Genomic DNA, 18282 nt, shown 5'->3' on the forward strand with positions numbered 1-18282 from the left:
ACTGTAAAAACTGAGCTATATAACATAATTTTATAATATCTTTGAGAGTTTTTACCTCCTAATACCCATGTGCAAATTCCATTAAGGTACAGATTTATAAGTGTTCACCAATGGACAAATATATCTAAGTTTTATGGAAATAAAAGGGTCCGATAGCCACTATTTATTCCAGGCAATGTAGAATTTGAAGAATAGCATAAAAGTTTTTTTTTAAAAGCCTAATGTTTATTTACTACCCTTCATCTAAATGCCACAGCACTGAAGAAACTTGAATTGATATTCGCACAATACATAATAATCACTTGATCCACTAAAAAAAAAAAAAAAAAGCAGCAGCAGCTGGTTTGTAGGCTTAACCACGCTACATAATGCTGAGGACAGAACATGATAAATACCGTAGCCAATTGAAATTGTATAAGCAATTTTAGTAAGTAGAATGTAAGACATACAGCATCATTCAGTGCCCAGTATTTTCACAAGCAACAGTGAGAGGTTCTAACCCATGGCATAATGGGTCCCTCTAAAGCAGAACATGGGGCGGGGGGTTCATTCAGATATTGGTCCCCTTATCCTTTGTTCTTCTGACTACAGCTCTCACTCCTTGCTTGTCATTTGAGTGGGGATTTAGGCAGATGAAATTCTCTAGGATTATAATAGGAGTTGTTTTGTTAAAAGCCTGGTAACCAACTGAAAATCCTACCTTCTTCCACATCTCCCCAACAATCTTCCTTTGGAATGACCATTGGTTGTTTCACGAGATAAAACACATTTATATTGTGTCAAGTTGTTTACCTGCTAGTTAGTCAGGACATATTATTTAGTTTTATTACTTTAATTATAAAAATCATAAAATAAAATGCATATGCAATAAAAAACAGATTACACAACAAATACCTGTTTTCAAATTGCCTTGGGACTGTATATGGAGCGGTTTGGCCTAACACAAGGACTAAAACCGGATTTGACTGCTATTATAAATAGGCATAGGCTTTCTTTACATAACCCATATTTATATTTATCAATAAAGCTGAGACTTAAGGCTTGCTGTAATAGTTTTTTGGAGAAAGCAGGGCAAATTTACTATCTGTGATCCCTTCTTTATCTCTCCCTATTACATCTGGGATGACTCTGTAGTACTTAGGTGATCTGACTAAATCTTATTAGTGGAGGGCTTTTCTATTTTAAGCACAAATCTGGCATTTAAAAATCCCAAAGTAAAAAATTAACATAGAAACTGTCAGGAAATTAAGCAAATTAAAAGATACTGTCAATAGTAGGCAGTACTGTCAAAGGACTAATAACCCCAGTTAAATAGTATCAGAAATGGGTAGTAGATTTTTGAAAAGTAGATACCAAGGCAAGAGAGGCATTTCATGTCAAAGCATACAAGATATTTAGAGCACAACAGCTATTATACTAAGCCATCAGTCCTTTCATTATTTTATCATTTGTGCAGTTGACACATACAGGTACAAATAGCAATAAAAATCTGTGAGGTTTTTAAATTACCATCTTGCACCAGGGCTAACCATGAATCATAAGCAGTGCTAGCACAAGGAAGATTCGTGTCCAACTTCATGTATTTACATGTTTCAAATCTACCTTATTTAAGAAAATATAAACTATTAGAATTGTTAATGATATACAGTCTTTTCAAAGCAGGCTGATTTCTTTATATTTCACAACTTGATTTTTCCTTCCATGAATGTTTAAGTGGCAGGTAGTCAATAATATAAATTACTCGTGTGAATTCTGTTTAAATTAGCCTAACAAGAATCATAAACGGAAGAAAAAAGAATTAAGTTTGTTAGTTAAGAAAGAAAAAACATTTTTACCATAACAAAATACTAATTCTCCTGTTCTTCTGATGCCAAATCTTGACATTATTAAAGGAATTAGATGAGTAGAGCACTCTAGAGTACATATTGAATTTCTCCCTTTGATAATGAAGATATGGTTCTGAGTAATCCACAATTAATTTAAAGCTAGTGAAAAAGAAGCAATATTCTACTATCTCTGTTTTGTTCTCTCCCATTCAAATTTGACAAGTGGTAGCAGTTTTCAGAACAGCATGCACAAAAAGATTCAAATTAGATGTCAAAGTTGAATAAGTCAAGTTTGCCTCTATTACTTGAATGGGATTGAACTAATTTGTTTGATAAACTAATTTTTTTTTGAAAATCATCTTTTTCTCAATAAAACTTAAAGCTCTGGAAAGTGAGCATCAAAAGCAGTGACCATCTCATAAATAGTATGATACTCACATTGAAAACAAAACAAGTGGATGGGAAAAGAAAGTGAAAGAATCACATAAAAGAAATGCTTTGGAGGAAGGGGGATAAACAAGGCAACCCTCAGCAAAGTCCTCGCATTCTCTGCCCTAAATGCAAGTCAAATAGGGCTTTTTCATCTAGCAGCACTGTTGTCCTACGAAAGCACCATGAAAAATGTATCAGTGGCTTGTTTTCATTTTAGCTGCATTTCTGACGTCTTGTGGCCTGTGGAGATGTTCACATACATAAGCAACACACTGTGTGTCTTCTCTAAAGATCTTAGTTATTGTGACTATTCACAGAGCTCTTGCTTTGGGTTATTTCTCTCACAGAAAAGATGGATTTCTCAGTATTCATTTAGATCCTGGGCTTCCCAGGTGATGCTAGTGGTAAAGAACCTGCCTGCTGATGCAGGAGACAAGGGACACAGGTTCAATCCCTGGGTCGGGAAGATCCCCTGGAGAAGGGCATGGCAACCCACTCCAGTATTCTGGCATGGAGAATCCCATGGACAGAGAAGCCTGACAGATTACAGTCTACAGGGTTGCAAAGAGTCAGACACGACTGAAGCAACTTAGCACACACACATTTAGACCCTCTTACCCAGACTCCATTATTCCTACAAGCTGCATGGTCAACTGATGTGAAATAAATTTGACAAAGAAACAATGTGTTTTAAAAACATGACTGAAGTCTTCACATCATTTAGAGGAGGAAAATTCCAAGAATAAAAGAGTCTGGCTCTACCTTAAAGCAGGAACTTCCTTGCAGAGAGAAACAAACAAACAAAAATGAAGGCATGTAATACCACTGCAGCTGCAATATTTCTGAAGTAGGACACTGAGAAAAGGGCACAAGCTATTCATGTTTCCAGAAACATTACATTTAATTCCTTTGTGAAAGATTCAGCAGCTTAGTGGAAAGAAGCAGCACATGGGGGGCAGGGGGGTGTCTACCCTGGAAGACAGTCAGCACTGCAAGGAAATTTGCTTAAACTAATATTAGAAACAAAATATTTCAGAAATGGTGCCTCTAATAATCTAATACCCTAAGGCTAGAATAAAAGGTCAAGGCTAATTGGTACGAAAGCAGCTTTGGATACACAGCTAGGAAGTGAAATTCTGTGATGAATTCTACCCAATCACTACTCTTTATACCTTCAGTTACGCCAGGACATGTACCACGTGTCATAGAGCTCACAAAAGAAGTCAAAAGAAGGCATACTTCAAAATTGAGCTTCTTTTCCAATAAAAAAAATGGATTTGCCACATTTAACTTGTGTAGCCAAATCAACTAGGGTAACAAAACCTATTTAATGGTCAAGAATGGAAGTTAAGTAATAGTTGGATAAATTATGCATAAATCATAACAAAAATGTTTTTGCAGAACTTAATGAAAATAATCACGATTGATAAGAGGTGTTACCTTCTAAGGGGCCCACTTGGGTTTAGGTAAACAGATAAAGCACACACACTATACAGTCTCACCTTTACCGGAATTAGTCTCCAATTAAAAAAAAAAAAGTGAATGAACAGAGGTATATGTTGTCAAAATATTAGAGAAAAAATTAACATATCAATTAGCTTATAAGGATAGTGCTCTTTAAAAAATTTTGTTTTACATGCTTTAATAATAAAGAAAGCTCCTTGGAGTAAAACTTAATTATGACTTGTTTAAGTAAAACCTAAGATTTTACTTGAATGAATGCAAAGAGACAAAAATAAAAAAACAACCACAAAAACAAAAACTAAACCTGTCAAACTACTCATTGAAATACCAAGCTTCTTCCTTTTCACTGAACACATTCATACCTGTCAAGCTGTAAAAGTGCATTGTGATTTGAGGAATTTTTGTGAAAGGGCATTTTGGGTTTTCTTTTTTTAAGACTGTATGCTTTTGAGAGCAAAAACCTGTGTAGTCATTTCACAATTGTCTATACTAATTGGTGAGATAATTTATGTAGCTTTACAAAAGGTTTATCATCTATGTGATGCTTTCCTCACTGTCAGGAGTACTTATACATTTTAGCAGCACTGACATCATAATTTCAAGAGTCCACCCAGGAATGTCTTCTTGTCCCTTTGAAATGTCCTCTATTGATCCCCCCCCCCCCCGCCACCAAGATCGGAAACAATTTGGCATAAAGTAAGAGAGGGTTTGTTTGGAACAGTAAATATTGGCAATGGTCTTTGTTTTCCTAAAAGAGACAGAATGCTGAGATTTAAGAGAAGTAAAATAGACTTCAAACAATACTGATACAATTTTATTTCCCCATTTCCATCCCTGAGTTTTTCTTTTCCATGGCTAATGTGTGATATGTCAGATTGGGACAATGGAGGCAGGAAACAGTGTTGTGAGGGAGATAAACTGATAAAACAGGATTCTTCTGAAGCAGCAGAAGGGAAGCGAGGAAAGAGGACAGGAGGACAAAGGTGGACAAAGTGAGGACAAAGGACCCCAGGACTGCAAAGCATGGTAGGTAGGAAAAAAGTTAAGGAAGCATAAGGATAATCTACAAGGCAAAAAATTTGTGTGGACAGCATTCAACTTGACCATGATCCTTTTTCAGTGTTTTGCACCTTCCTCTGTTAGGAAATTTCAGTTCTAAGTGAGCCATGCAAACTGATCGATACTATTTATGGCAACTGAAAAAAAAATTAAATTGCTAAATTTGATACTTTTCTTCCCATTTGCCCTTCCCAATCTGCTACCACCTGAATTCAACATTTAAAGTATCCTCCAATAATTTCCTAGAAGTTTGTTATGTTGAAATTTCATTTCTAAATTTATTTTCTATTTTGGACCATTACCCCTCGTCACTAAAGATGGTCATCCTCTTGGTGCCTTCATGTTGTGAGTTTTTAGGACTATTGACTGAACTTGGTTTAACGTCCTCTATATGTGCATGAAAGTTCAATTTGGACCTTAAAATGAAATCTACATACTAGAAAAGTTTTTTTTAAGTCCTTTTTCTTTTCAGTTTAAGAATGTCTATATTTGATTCCAATTATCTGTTGATATGACAAAATGAAATCTACAAGTATATGCACAAAGCACAATTATCTCTCATGATTCCTGTCACATAAAATAGTACTGATACAGATGACTGAGATGTAGTCACAAACATAACTAAAATAAACACTGGATTATCCACACAGGGCCATAATATTTATTCTCCTGGTACAAATTTCCCTTCACAGGTTAACTCCAAATATTTGAAGATAATCAGTTTATTAAGAAACTAAACATGCACACTTTTGATTAATAGCTATAAGGCTGTGACAAATCTAAGAGGAATTCTAACTGTGCAAGAAAGATGAAATTCATGCATAATAGTATTAACTTTCCAAACAACAATATGAAAATCATATCCTTGTTTTTGTGTTTTTTCATTTCTTTGATCCGGGATATACATTGACTTTCTGAAACCAATGAAGAGTAGTGAATAATGTATGAAAAAAAAATCCCTGTTCATTGTCCAGAGAGTACTGTTTGCTTGCTGTATAGTACATCTATGCAAGACAATATAACAGACCAGCAAACTCAGAAATCTCAAGCTAAAACCTTCTCAAGTGGAAAGGAAAATATTATCCTGGATTCTAGAAAGTCTCTGAAACAAACAGTTCAAATCCTTAGAATACTCCTACATGCTAGATAAAAACCCCTTAAATTTCAGAAAGATCTGTCCTCCTGAGTAAATCTGCGAGAAAACTGGAAAAACAATTACTATTTAACATTATTCTAAAGAGATTCATTAACTCACATCCACTTCCCCTGTCTTATAGAGTATATTTGCAAAGACTGATGAGAAGATATGTAAAACTGAAAAGACTCTTGTCAATCTGCTTTCCCTGTAATTTCTCTATCAGTATTTAGGAATTTTGCCCTCAAAGTAGTAGTAATAGAACAAACCATGACTTGAGTTGAGAATGAGAAAGAGGCAGCAGTCAAATGCAAGCACAATGGATGGAAGAATAAGAGTAATGGCATACAGTTATATTTTGTTTTTTATAGAAACTAAGCATTTTTCTTTACTTGTCAAGCCTAAGCATCACTGAGTAGAAAAGGTCATGTGAAGGTAACATACATAGGATATTCGAGTTTGCCCATAAAATAAACTCAGATTTAATGGAATTCCATTTATAGTGATGTATAATGGAACTTATATTTCCTTCATCCTCCAAATTTCAAACTTGTGAGATACCTTTAGGTACAATATATTGAAAAGGATTTCAGGTAGATTCAATTTCTTTTTGGATACTTATAAAGTATTCAATAAGCAGTTATCAAGAGCATATACTATACTGAGTTATATCTAGGTAATACTAAAAATAAATCACAGTCCTTTAATAGTGAAATATAGTTATAAGCTTTGTTGTATTTTAACACTTTGTATCATCAATATCTTTAAGAGAGTTGACATTGAACATAACCTTAAAAGGCTTCCTGGAATAGGTGAAACACAATATTAAGTTCAAGGTATCAGGCTCATACTTTCACAAATTCAAAAAATACCAATGAATAATGAAAGGACTTGAATCTCAAAAGGGTATCATAGAGCCTTAGATAACCACTGCTCTCTTCCTTCCTTCTCCTTGCACTCCTCTCATTTTAATGGACATAAAGAAAGGAGTAAGGCTCTTAGGAGTAATACACAGGAGAGGTGTGTCCAAAGGTTTCAGTAAAACTGGGAGATGGGTAGGGAGTACACTTATTTCCAGGTGAATCTAGCTGCCTTTGGCCATGGGGGCAGCAGATGGAATTCAGCTGGACAGGAAGCAGTGGTTATAATTTCTTACCGCCTTGAGGAAAAATTTCAGTAATATACTACCAAGTCCCTATGAGAGAAATAAGACTATTGTCACTACCACCATTTAGGACAATCATTTCCCTTTAATTTTGAAAGCAATTAGGTTTTTAGAAAATTTAAGATACTTATGACAGTCTGAAAAATACCTTGTCATTGAATATAGCTACAGATGCACAGAGTGCCTGCTCATATCAGAATGATATCATGCACCTGATACATAGGGTCCCAAACATTTATTCCTGAACTGAAGGTCTGTAAATAAGCAGGTGGTTGTGGGAGCTTAGCTACCAACATTAGCAGGTCCAGGAATTTTTGACATGGAATTAAAACTACCAAGAGGAATTTACTGCTGCATAATAATTGCTTGTCTTAACTTATCCCATATTCTAATATCTAAAGGAAGCCTGCTAAATTCATATTCTCATAAAAATCAACTGAAATTGACCTTATCTCCTACTAGCTTGCAGAAATCACCAATGAAGAAATCTGCAGCAGAGCTGATTATATTGTGTAGGAGATCAGACAAGCAAAAATGATTGAAATTTCTATAGAGAACATCATCAGTGGTTGCTTAGGACAATTTTGCATATAAATAGGGCATGAATGGTCTGTGTTCAATTTGTTCTCTAGTTGTCAAAGAATAATCAAGGATAGACTACATAGCAATCTTCTGTTTCTGCACTCCCTAATGCAAACCTAGATCTTATTAATCAACACATGTATATGTCTGCCCCAAAAGTAAAATTTAATTTTCATAAATAAAAAGAAAAAAACAAACAGAAATTGAGTAACTAATACAGGTACACATTTCATCATAAGATTCACATGAAGTGATTGAAAAAAAGACACTAAGTTAAGTGGCCTTAAAAATTAATAGCATTTTAGAACTCAGGACATCTGACTCACTCTCACCCCTACCCAAACACACTCTCCTAAAGCTGTTTTTGCCAAAGTCGTCAAGGAAGTCCTAATATTAGCAGTTAAATCTACTGGATCCTTTCCAATCCTTATTTTATTGGCCCTCCCGGCTACATCTGATGCTATTTAGCTACAAAAAGCTATTTAGCTCTTTGAAAATTTCTATGCCTTTAGCTTCAGCAGTACCACACTGCTTTTCTTCTCCCCACTCCTCCATAACCAACCCCTTAATGCTCTTTTATGTGCTTTGGTTTCCGAGCTAGTCCCATGAATTGGTGGTTCTCAACATTTGTGGCACATTCAAATCACCTAAATAACTTCTTTTTAATTGAAGTGTAGTTGATTTCTAATGTGTTAGTTTCAGGTGTACAGCAAAGTGATTCAGTTATACATATATGCATATATCTATTCTTTTTCAGATTCTTTGCTATTATGGGTTACTACAAGATCTTGAATGCAGTTCCCTGTGCCATACAGTAGGTCTTTGTTATTGATCGATTTTATATATAGCAATATATCACTTTTAAAATATACTATTTCTTAGGCGCTGACTCCATAGATTTGCATTTGATTATTTCAGAGAGGAATCAGACATGGATATTTTTTAAAAAGTACCTCAAAGTTATTCCAGTGTTTAGCCAGGGCTGAGAACCAGCGCCACAAATGTTTGTTTTCTCCAGGCTTCACCCTTTGTAGGCTGCTCTACTTATTTACCCAGATTATCTTACCTGCTCTTGTCTTTGTAACTGTCACTGAAATGTTGATCAATACACCAAGAGCCTAGTATTTACCCTCTAGTTATTGCCAAGAGGTAACTGAGCTAACACTACTGAGAACACGGAGTGACTGGCCTAAGGATTATTTGATCCGTTTTGTCTCCTTCTCCACCTCCACTCCCACCTGCACTTCTCTGCATAAGCCACAGTCATTCATTTTAACTTACACAAACAGAACTCTGTACTAGATAGCTATGAGTCACATACACACGACAGATGAGAAAGTGCTTTGTTAACTGCAAAGCACCAAGCATGCTAAAATGTTTTAAGTACATCACATAGTATATGTTCAATAAACACAACTGAATTAAGAGGGAAAATTTAGATATAATAATTTATTAATATAATTGGCAACACCATTCAAGACCCTTAAAAGTATCTGGTTTACTATCAGGATCTCTAGAAGAGACACAATTTATTTTTTCATTCTCTAACTCCCCTTTTTTCCCCTTCAAATCCCAGCACTTAAGGATCAAAAGATATTCTTCATTCTTTAATCCCTTAAATCTTCCCTCTTGGCCCTCACTGCTCTATTAGAACTGCTTGGGAAGAGGACAGTTATTACCTGCTAGCAGACAAACCCACTGGTCTCGTTTCATTCTACTTAACTTTCTGCAGGATGTGACCTTACTATCTCCATTCTGAAATTCTCTCTACCCTCTGTCTTCCAGGCATCACTTTTTGCTGCTTCTCTTCTTCGCTTTCTAATTATTTTGTCCCCTTGGTGTCCTTTGCTGATTCCTCTATTTGCCTCCTAAATTCTGAAATTCCCAAAGACACCAATCTTGGCCTTTACTTCCCACTGGACATACTCTTCCTGGGGGATCCCAAGGTTTCTATAACTATATACATGCAGATGTCCCTCAAATTGGTTAACTCCAGCCTCAATCCCTTCTGCTTTCGTGTTTGTGTGTGTGTGTGTATGCACAAATAATTAGGTAATCCTTTACTTAAAACCTCTGTTGGCTCTTTGTTGAAACAAACTTTTCAGCATCGCCACTCCTCCTTTCCATTCTCCATTGCATGCATTTGCCATCATTCCTCGTGTTTTCCACATAAACTACTATTCGTCCTTCAAAACACAGTTCCAATGCCACTTTTATTATGAAAACTTTCTTTAGTTCTCCAGGCATTTTATTCCTGTTTTAGCACTTTCTACATACTCATACCATAGCATTTATATTATGTATACTCTGTTTTCCCCATGAGACGCTGAGTTCTTGAGGGCAAGACCTATGCTTTTTCCATCTTTGCCCTCCAGGGTTCAAGCACTGTTGTCTGACCCCTACTATTTAATCAATAAACAGTTGGATGAATACTGTTTTCATTTGTTTGCATTATATCCATTTTTTTTTACTAGATTTGAATTGCATATTACAATATAATAACTTTACTGCAGACAAAATGGGGTTGAGTCAGCTAGTCTAAGATTCTGACACTTAGAAATAGAGACTGAGAAAGCTCATGGGAAAGAACTCATCCTGAGGGAGAAACAGGTAAACAGCTTAGAATGAATGACCTGCTTGACCTAGTAAAAATAATGAAACCAAACCAAACAGAAAATCCCAACAGACCCTGATCATCAAAAAAGGGAGGAGGATACTGAATACTACATGGGTTTGTCTTTGGCCCTTGCTGCATGGGGCCAAATCCTATGGAGATCAAGAGGACTGTAACTTATATCTGAAAGCTGTTTTTCTAAAAATGTCTGTACGACCTTGAGGCATAAGTAGTATATTATCTTGGTACACTGGTGGAGTGTCAGACTGTACATGGGTGGAGTGTCACACTAAAAGAAGAGAGAGGCATTTCTTCCCACTTTGCCACTGACAGCTCTCAAGCTCTGGCTGAAAGCAGGAGGGTTCCAGCTGCTGTAGCAAACAGCAGGCAAGGAAATGCAGGGTGTTTTAGGTGAAAGCAAAGGAACAGTGGCTACTGTGAGGTAGAGAGGCCTAAGAAAATGCAGGTTTGGTTTTGTTACAAAAATATTTTCCTTAATGTTAAGACTTACTGTTTGATTTTTCCAGTTGGCTATTGTTTCCTGTCTCTTCTCTGTTCTCAAATGGTAAATTATATCTTCTCATTTAGACTTGCCTGGAGAATTCCATGGAGAGAGGAGCCTGGCGGGCTCCAGTCCATGGGGTCGCAAACAGTTGGACATGACTGAGCGACTAACACTTTCACTTTCATTTCCTGATCCATAAAACTAGGATCGTGTGTCTTCTGCGTTTCTTCTGTTTTTCCAAATTTAATTTTCTTAGTTGCCTTGTGTGTTTCTAAAACTAAATTACATTTATTCTGGTTTCTGGTTTCATGTCTTTGTAATGCTCTTGTGTGTGTGTGTGTTTAATGTCTAGAACGATATATCAAAATCTAGTCATAGTCAAAATAGCTCAGTTAGATATCTATCTATTGCTAAGAAGCCTGTTTATACTTACAGTGGGCAGAGAAGGAAGAGGTGGAGCTGATTAAAAGCATGTTTGAAGTATCTATGGATATTCAGAAAAAAAAAAAAGATGTGGCATGGTGTATATATTTTAAGTGTGGTTTTTACTCCTGCAAGGTTTACTTTATGAATTTCTTTTTCCTCCAAAGCGTATCTTTGACCATATAATGACAAAGTTAAGAATACTGATGGACAATTCTTTACAAAGTAGTTTGTAAACATATGGGACTTATTACCTTAAGTGCTAACAAAGGCTGTAACAAAGAGAGTCCAGAAAGATTTAGCCAAATTCATAGATGATAGAAAATGAAATGTTCCTTTCACCCACCAAATTTATAGAAAGTGTAGTCTATATTTTAGACAGTAAAGAAACCCACCGGCAATGCAGGAGACCTAGGTTCCATCTCCGGGTCAGAAAGATCCCCCGGAGAAGGGAATGGCTACCCATTCCAGTATCCTTGTCTGGAGAATTCCTTGGACAGAGGAGTCTAGCAGGCTACAGTCCATGTGGTCACAAAGAGTAGAACATGACTGAAGTGACTAACATATTTTAGGGAATACAAAGGTGAGAGGGTAGGGGATGTGGGGAATTGTTCTATGTCCCATGCTACATAAACACGATTCCTATCTCATTATGGCACATATAAGATAGCACTGTTTTTTTTTTTTTTAATTAAAATGTTTTTACCTGAAGTACAGTTGATTTACAATGCTGTGTTAGTTTCTTGCATTGCACTTGTATCATGTGGATTATATTCATGTTTTCTCAAATGGTCTGTGAGCTCCCTGAGGCAAATATCCTATTTGGTGTCACATCCTCAGTACCTAACCCAGCACGTGATGCCAGGTGACAGTCAATAAAATTGTTTAATTCTGAATGAATACTATCTACCCCTAGAGCCTCACCATCTACTAAGTCCCTCCATTCTGGCTCCCTGTTTCATTCCAGTATTGAAAAGATGCTCTTAAAATGTCACTAGAAAGCTCCCAAATGGCAAATCACTGGACTTGATCTTATTTGATTTCACTGTAGCATATGCCATTGTTGAAAATGCCCACCTTTTTGGCCTGCCTTTGCTTTTAGAACAATAATGTTTTGATTGGCCTCCTACCTACCCAAGTGTTCCTGATCGATCTTCTCTGCTAGTCTTCTACTTATTAGACCCTAAGGAGAGGCATTTTCAAAGTTCTGAGTTTGGATTTCTTTTTCTTAATAATCCCTCTAATAATCTCTTCCATTTCCAAAGTATTCAATATAATCAGAAATCTCACTAACTCAACCATCTTGTGACGAAATCTACAATCATATTTCCAAGGAACTTCTGGACATCTTGATCTCAATGCTCTGCTACCACTTGCAGTTTCACTTGCCCCAAACTGAATTTGTCTTCTATCACCATTCCTTTTCCTGATCTCAATAGTTTTCTCTCATAACCCAGGTGTCCTCTCGGCTATTCAAAGTCAAAATCCTAGGATTATCCTTGACTCCTGGTTACTTCTCTTTCCCTAAATTATCTCCTTTTGTCTAAGGATACGACAGTAGGATTCTAAGTCATCGCCCACATACCTATAGATTAAATATCTCAATATATAGCTTTGATCATATTCTTCCACTGCTAAAAAGCTCAGTATATTCCCATTGCCTAAAGAATGATATGCGTTAGTCTCTTATTCAAGCACTCTCTGATAGTGTAACAATCTACTCTTCCAGAATTATCTCCATATTTTGACACTTTATATAACCTATTTTCTTAGTAGCTGTGCTATTTGCCACTCTCCCAAAATGCTTTGCACTTTCTAAACTCTTAATGATATTTCATCTAACTCAAATGCCCACTATCCCCACCTCCAACCCCTACTGCTGAAATCCATATTCATCCTTCAAAACCTTTTTCTCCATGATTTTTTCTGACATATTTATATGGCATGATATTTCCCTCCTCAGAACTCCCATAGTATGTTATTAACATCTCTTGTATAATGCCCCTATTGTCTGCCTTATCCTGTAGTCTTTCTATCTTTATCATTTCTATAAGACACAAGGGTCTTATAACTAAGGAAATCTTAATTATTTTTGCATCTGTCATCATGTCTAGCATAGTACCTTTCACAAAACAGAGGAAGTTGAATGAATGAATGAATGTTTAGGGGTTCATTTCCTAATTTCTGAGTTTGACACCAGCCCAGCCATAATCTGGATTAATATTCAGCCAGTGGGCACTGGTAGAGCCATCAGGCTATTTCTTACCCTTGCATGCTCTGATTGGCTGGGGCCCGTGCTATACCAGTTAGTGATATTTTCAAAACTACTACAAATGTGATCCTCTCCCTTAAAATGGCTTTTGGTGCCCTAAACTGAAACAGTACACTTAGCTGAATGGGCTGGAGGCAATATTTGGGAGCTCTTTCTGAGTAAACTAATGTGAGTTCTTCTTGGAGAGGGGAACATTGGCTCACTGCAGAAGATTTGCAATTTAGGCAACTCTTCACACCATTTATTAACATTTTGATTTTCTAATGAAAAATACAGACTCTCACTTCATTCTCTTTAAATATGGAATTGAAAACACTGCAATTAGACGCACAATTGTAGGGCTATGTATTGTACACGTTGAAGTTTCCATCTGTAAGCAATGATAAGGGGTTTGGCAAGCAGAGCAGTACTTCTTTGCTGTCTGTGGTTGACTTTGATTTCAGATTTTTTTGGCTATTTCCTCTGATTTGACTTGACTTGGAGAAAATAGTCTTTATAATTTCTTTTTTCTGCTTTTATCTTATCATGGTGAACTAGAGGTTTTTGGACAGGAACGAGGATACTGGGGTTGAACAGGGAAAGTGTAAAACTATAAAGTCAATGGGTTCTTGGGAAGGAACAAAATAAGGTGCCTAGGAAAGTGAAAACAAAAGGAGGCCAGCAGGAAAAGAGGATCTTAGCTAAGAGAGGCAGAAACAGGGAGGGAATGTGGAAAAGCCCCCCAGTTCTGTTGCTTTAAGAAAGAGGGAAGCAGACAAGAGAGTTTTTGGCAGACTTGCAAACTCTGTGCCTGGCTTCTCCTCCCTCTCCCTTCAAGCACTTCTACTGATATCCAAGATGCTTTACCAATCACTGCCACTGTCCGCCTTCTGGTGTCTTCTCACCACTGGACATGTGCATTGGCTGCTGCTCCTTGGAATGGCTGCCAGAGCTAACGGGGCTGATATTTTTGACCCTATGTGCTTGTGGAGGCCCTCCAACTACAAAATAAGAGAGGTCTTAATTTAGATTACTCGGAATCAGTACTAAAAAATTATACAGTTTGTGAATATATTCTTAGTGTTTCACAGTTGACAACACCACGTTCCCTTAGTACTAAACTCACAGAAACCCCATGGAATTATCTCTCTTTTGGTACAGTCTTTGTAGAGTCAGTATGAGGTGTGAGACTAATCAGACAGGGGCCTTAGCAAATGTATTTTAAAAATAAACAGCCTAGAAAAGATGATGGCAGTTCTTTTATGGCACAGAATAAGGTGCTTTTACTTATCAGCTGCTTAACAGAAAACTGCATTGATAGAAAAATTATTTCAGTTGGCTTTCCACTGACTATAAATGCTCTGATTGTTCAAGAAAGAGCAGAGTGGTTTTTATTTTCCTTAAAAGGTGGAAGGGGCCTCCGGTAGCATGGGAGAATATTTGCATTTTACAGGTCAAGATTGAGGACAGATTAGTAGTGCTCCTGACATTCTACCATGCAGCATTACCTTAAAAAATATGGACATATAAATAGAGATGTTAACTTTCTTTCCTTCAGTCTTCCACTCTTTTTGTAGGCCATCTGCAATGTCTTCATCTACATAAAGTAGTCTCACACTCCAACCAAAACATTCTTCTTCTCTCAACAAAACCTAACTTTCAGGCTAATCTACCCATCAGGATTCACTCAAATGTGAAAAAGATGAAATGCAACTTATATTATCTTCTGCTATGAATTTCACCATTGCCAAAAGGTTTTCTGGATCATTCTTCACTGGGTTTCATTTCTTTCATTATTTTGTTGGGAGTACAATAGTTTTGAGAGGTGCCAATTTCCATTTTGCCTTTTCATACCGTTCATGGGGTTCTCAAGACCACTTCAGAAGTGGTCTGCCATTGCCTTCTCGATGGACATGAGTTTGAGCAAGCTTTGGGAGTTGGTGGTGGACAGGGAAGCCTGGCGTGCTACAGGCCGTGGGGTCACAGGGAGTCGGACACAATTGAGTGACTGAACTGAACTGAATTTCCATTTTAATGAAATATGATCATCTCTATTCCAAACATAGAATATTTCTGAATTGTAGGCTATAAAAGGCAAATCTTACTAATCTAAATTAAGCAGAGTTTCCATGTTTACTATTAATTTTCCTTTTTTCATTGACATCTCCATATCACTCTACAACCCATGAAGAGAACTTTTACAAACAACACATATAATTTCTCCCTCTACTTCAAGAGGAGAAGGCAATGGCACCCCACTCTAGTACTCTTGCCTGGGAAACCCCACGGACGGAGGAGACTGGTAGGCTGCAGCCCATGGGGTCGCGGAGAGTCGGACACGACTGACGCGACTTAGCAGCAGCGGCAGCTACTTCAAGAAAGATAGGAATTAAAAATATAAAAATTTTCTTAAAAGGAGTGGATAGCTCAGCCTACTTGGATTATTCTGCAAGAAGTTCTTATTGATTTCAGATATAGGGTATGAAGTGGAAAGATGGACAACTTTCTGGTTCCACTTGAGGGAGGGAGGCTGTTTTGTTTCTTTTATGTTTTTTCTTCCCCCAAGATCAATTTCATAGTGTGGCTTTGTTACTAATCTAACACACACAAAAAGGGGTTCCAACACTTTGAGACTTCAGGGGATCTTGGATCATCAGTGCCTCTCCTCTCTTTAGTAACATGGAGAATGGATCGTGAAGCCAAAATGACCTTTGAAAAGAGGCATTATCTCAGTTTCCTTACCTGTGACATCCTTAAAGCCAATTACTTGGAATGACTTTAATTACAGTTACAATTTTAAACCATCTTTTAGACAAACCACATGCTCATAAAATAACAATTAAAAATATTTAGTATTAAACACAGTGGGAATCCTTATTTCTAAACTTTTTTTTGCAAAGCCTACTGTTATTTGAAGACACTTTTACAAAGTTAAAACTTATGATCAGGTAGATATAGAAGCCTGCTGAGACTTCACTTGTGAACTGAGATCAACTGTTTCAAAGAATTTTTTTTTTCATGAGAAAGTTTTTTTTTTTTTTTTTCTGGTACTTGGTTCTGAGCATTTACATTCTATAATACCATGTGAGCTAGAATGGCTCTTACCTGGATTCCTTGGAATCCGCTTTCTGCGGTCTCGGAATGCCGCCCCTGATTGCAGGGCTTCCAGAAGATTATCCATCACGCCCGTCTCATCACCCTCTGGAGGAAGGGAGAAATCAAAATTAATCTTGGAGCAATTAAAGTTAAACTACAGGAAAATAAAGGGAAAAACTCCTGTCAGATTTACATAATGCCCCTAAATTAAAGACATATATCTGTTTCAACATAATGTATCCTGTCAGTTTCTGGCACCACAGACTACTTTGCTTATTACGCACCATTAAGCAAAATTCATGCCAATCCCACTGTTCTTTCAACTTAAGGACCTTGTCTTTTGTATTATTGATGATATGTTCAGTATGCAAATAAACAGCAGCTGATCAACTACTGTTGCCTTCCTGTTAAGATTCTTATAAGATATTCCTAAGTAAGAAACCACTGACCCGGCTTAATGCAATCAATGCTCAGGGTGTGATTTGATGAAGCAGGGTTACACAAGGTTAAATACTGATTGTATTAATACCTTTAGCATTCAACCATCATCTGCAATTATCTTAAAAGACACTATTTGTAAAACACATTTGCATTCAGCTCCTACCTAATCCATATCCTTTACCCATTTTGAAATGCTGACATTGTAGAAGGCAAAGGTGACTACATCATCTGAAAGGCCACATTTTACACTTGAGAGACATTAGCCAGAGTCTCATCACCCCTTTTAGAATGCTGTTTTGCTTCTAAGCTTTTCCTATGAGTGGAATACTCAGAAGATGTTCATGGAAGTTCCCAATGGAAATGTATATAAAACATTTCACCCTACTCTTATCTTTGACAATTCTGGCCATCAAGAACACTTTTAAGATTTGTTAGAGCAAGTGTCCATTGCCAGAAACTCTCTAAGACACTGTGGATAATCCACAGTGAGCTGAGGAGCCTTTTCTCAACAGACCTCACTGATGAAAAGGACCCTCACCAGGTAGTAAATTTGAGTGGTAGCTAATGTGTGGGTCTAGGGTAGAAGACATTTGCAGCCAGGAGGGTTAAGAGAAGAAAAGAATGGGAGTGAGGGAGAAGAAATTGTTTCTGATGTTATTCCTAAATTAAATTTAAATCCTACTTTGCTTAATGGATTGACTATGGGGTGTCAGATCATAGGATAAAAATATTCTCTTATGGGGCAAGAACAAGCTAAAATCTTTTTTTATTATATTCTTCATTTGACTTGAGATTTCCTCAATGTTACAATCATTTTTTTAATTTTTAAAATCAATCTCTAGGACAGGACATTGAGTGAAAAAATAGAAGGAAACACAGAGGTTTTCAGGTATAATATTTGATGAAAACAGGAAAAATAAAGGGAAAGTAGAACCCCAGTGACTAAACAGGGAAAGAGGATGTTCACTTTTAGGAATATTAAGGCTGCCTACACATCTGAACCATCACCTGCTCTTCACAATAGAAAGAAAAGAGGAAATGACATCTGGCATGACTGGAATGTATCAGGGAGGATTAAATTTTATGTGGTAGGCACTTGACATTGATTATATCTTTTTTTTGGCTGCACCACGCAGCTTGTGGGATCTTAGTTCCTTGACAAGGGATCGAACCTGGACTAGAGCAGTGACAGCGCTTAACCACTGGACAGCAGAGAAGTCCCACTTTGGTGATATGATCCTCCCAACAAAATATTGAAGCAAATAATATCTTTGTTTTTCAGCTAGGTA

General features: G+C 36.9%; 1 protein-coding gene across 10 annotated transcripts in view; it reads right to left on the reverse strand.

The window, feature by feature from the left end:
- DIAPH2 (diaphanous related formin 2) overlaps positions 1 to 18282 on the reverse strand; it is a 952992-nt gene that overhangs the window by 151142 nt on the left and 783568 nt on the right. For 8 of the 10 annotated variants that reach the window (XM_081565331.1, XM_081565339.1, XM_081565328.1 and 5 more), the window contains one exon: positions 16562 to 16657. Coding sequence is in view for 1 of the 10 variants with exons in the window: in XM_081565323.1 (XP_081421449.1) it covers positions 14327 to 14457; positions 16562 to 16657 (227 nt within the window). In the remaining 9 variants the exon portion in view is untranslated. Of the gene's footprint in view, positions 1 to 14323; positions 14458 to 16561; positions 16658 to 18282 lie in introns of all 10 variants that reach the window. The other 2 variants (XM_081565323.1, XM_081565334.1) reach the window with 1 other exon arrangement.

Source organism: Giraffa tippelskirchi, chromosome X (assembly GCF_054371585.1).
Source record: "Giraffa tippelskirchi isolate mGirTip1 chromosome X, T2T-mGirTip1v1.2.pri, whole genome shotgun sequence".
Lineage (NCBI taxonomy): Eukaryota > Metazoa > Chordata > Mammalia > Artiodactyla > Giraffidae > Giraffa > Giraffa tippelskirchi.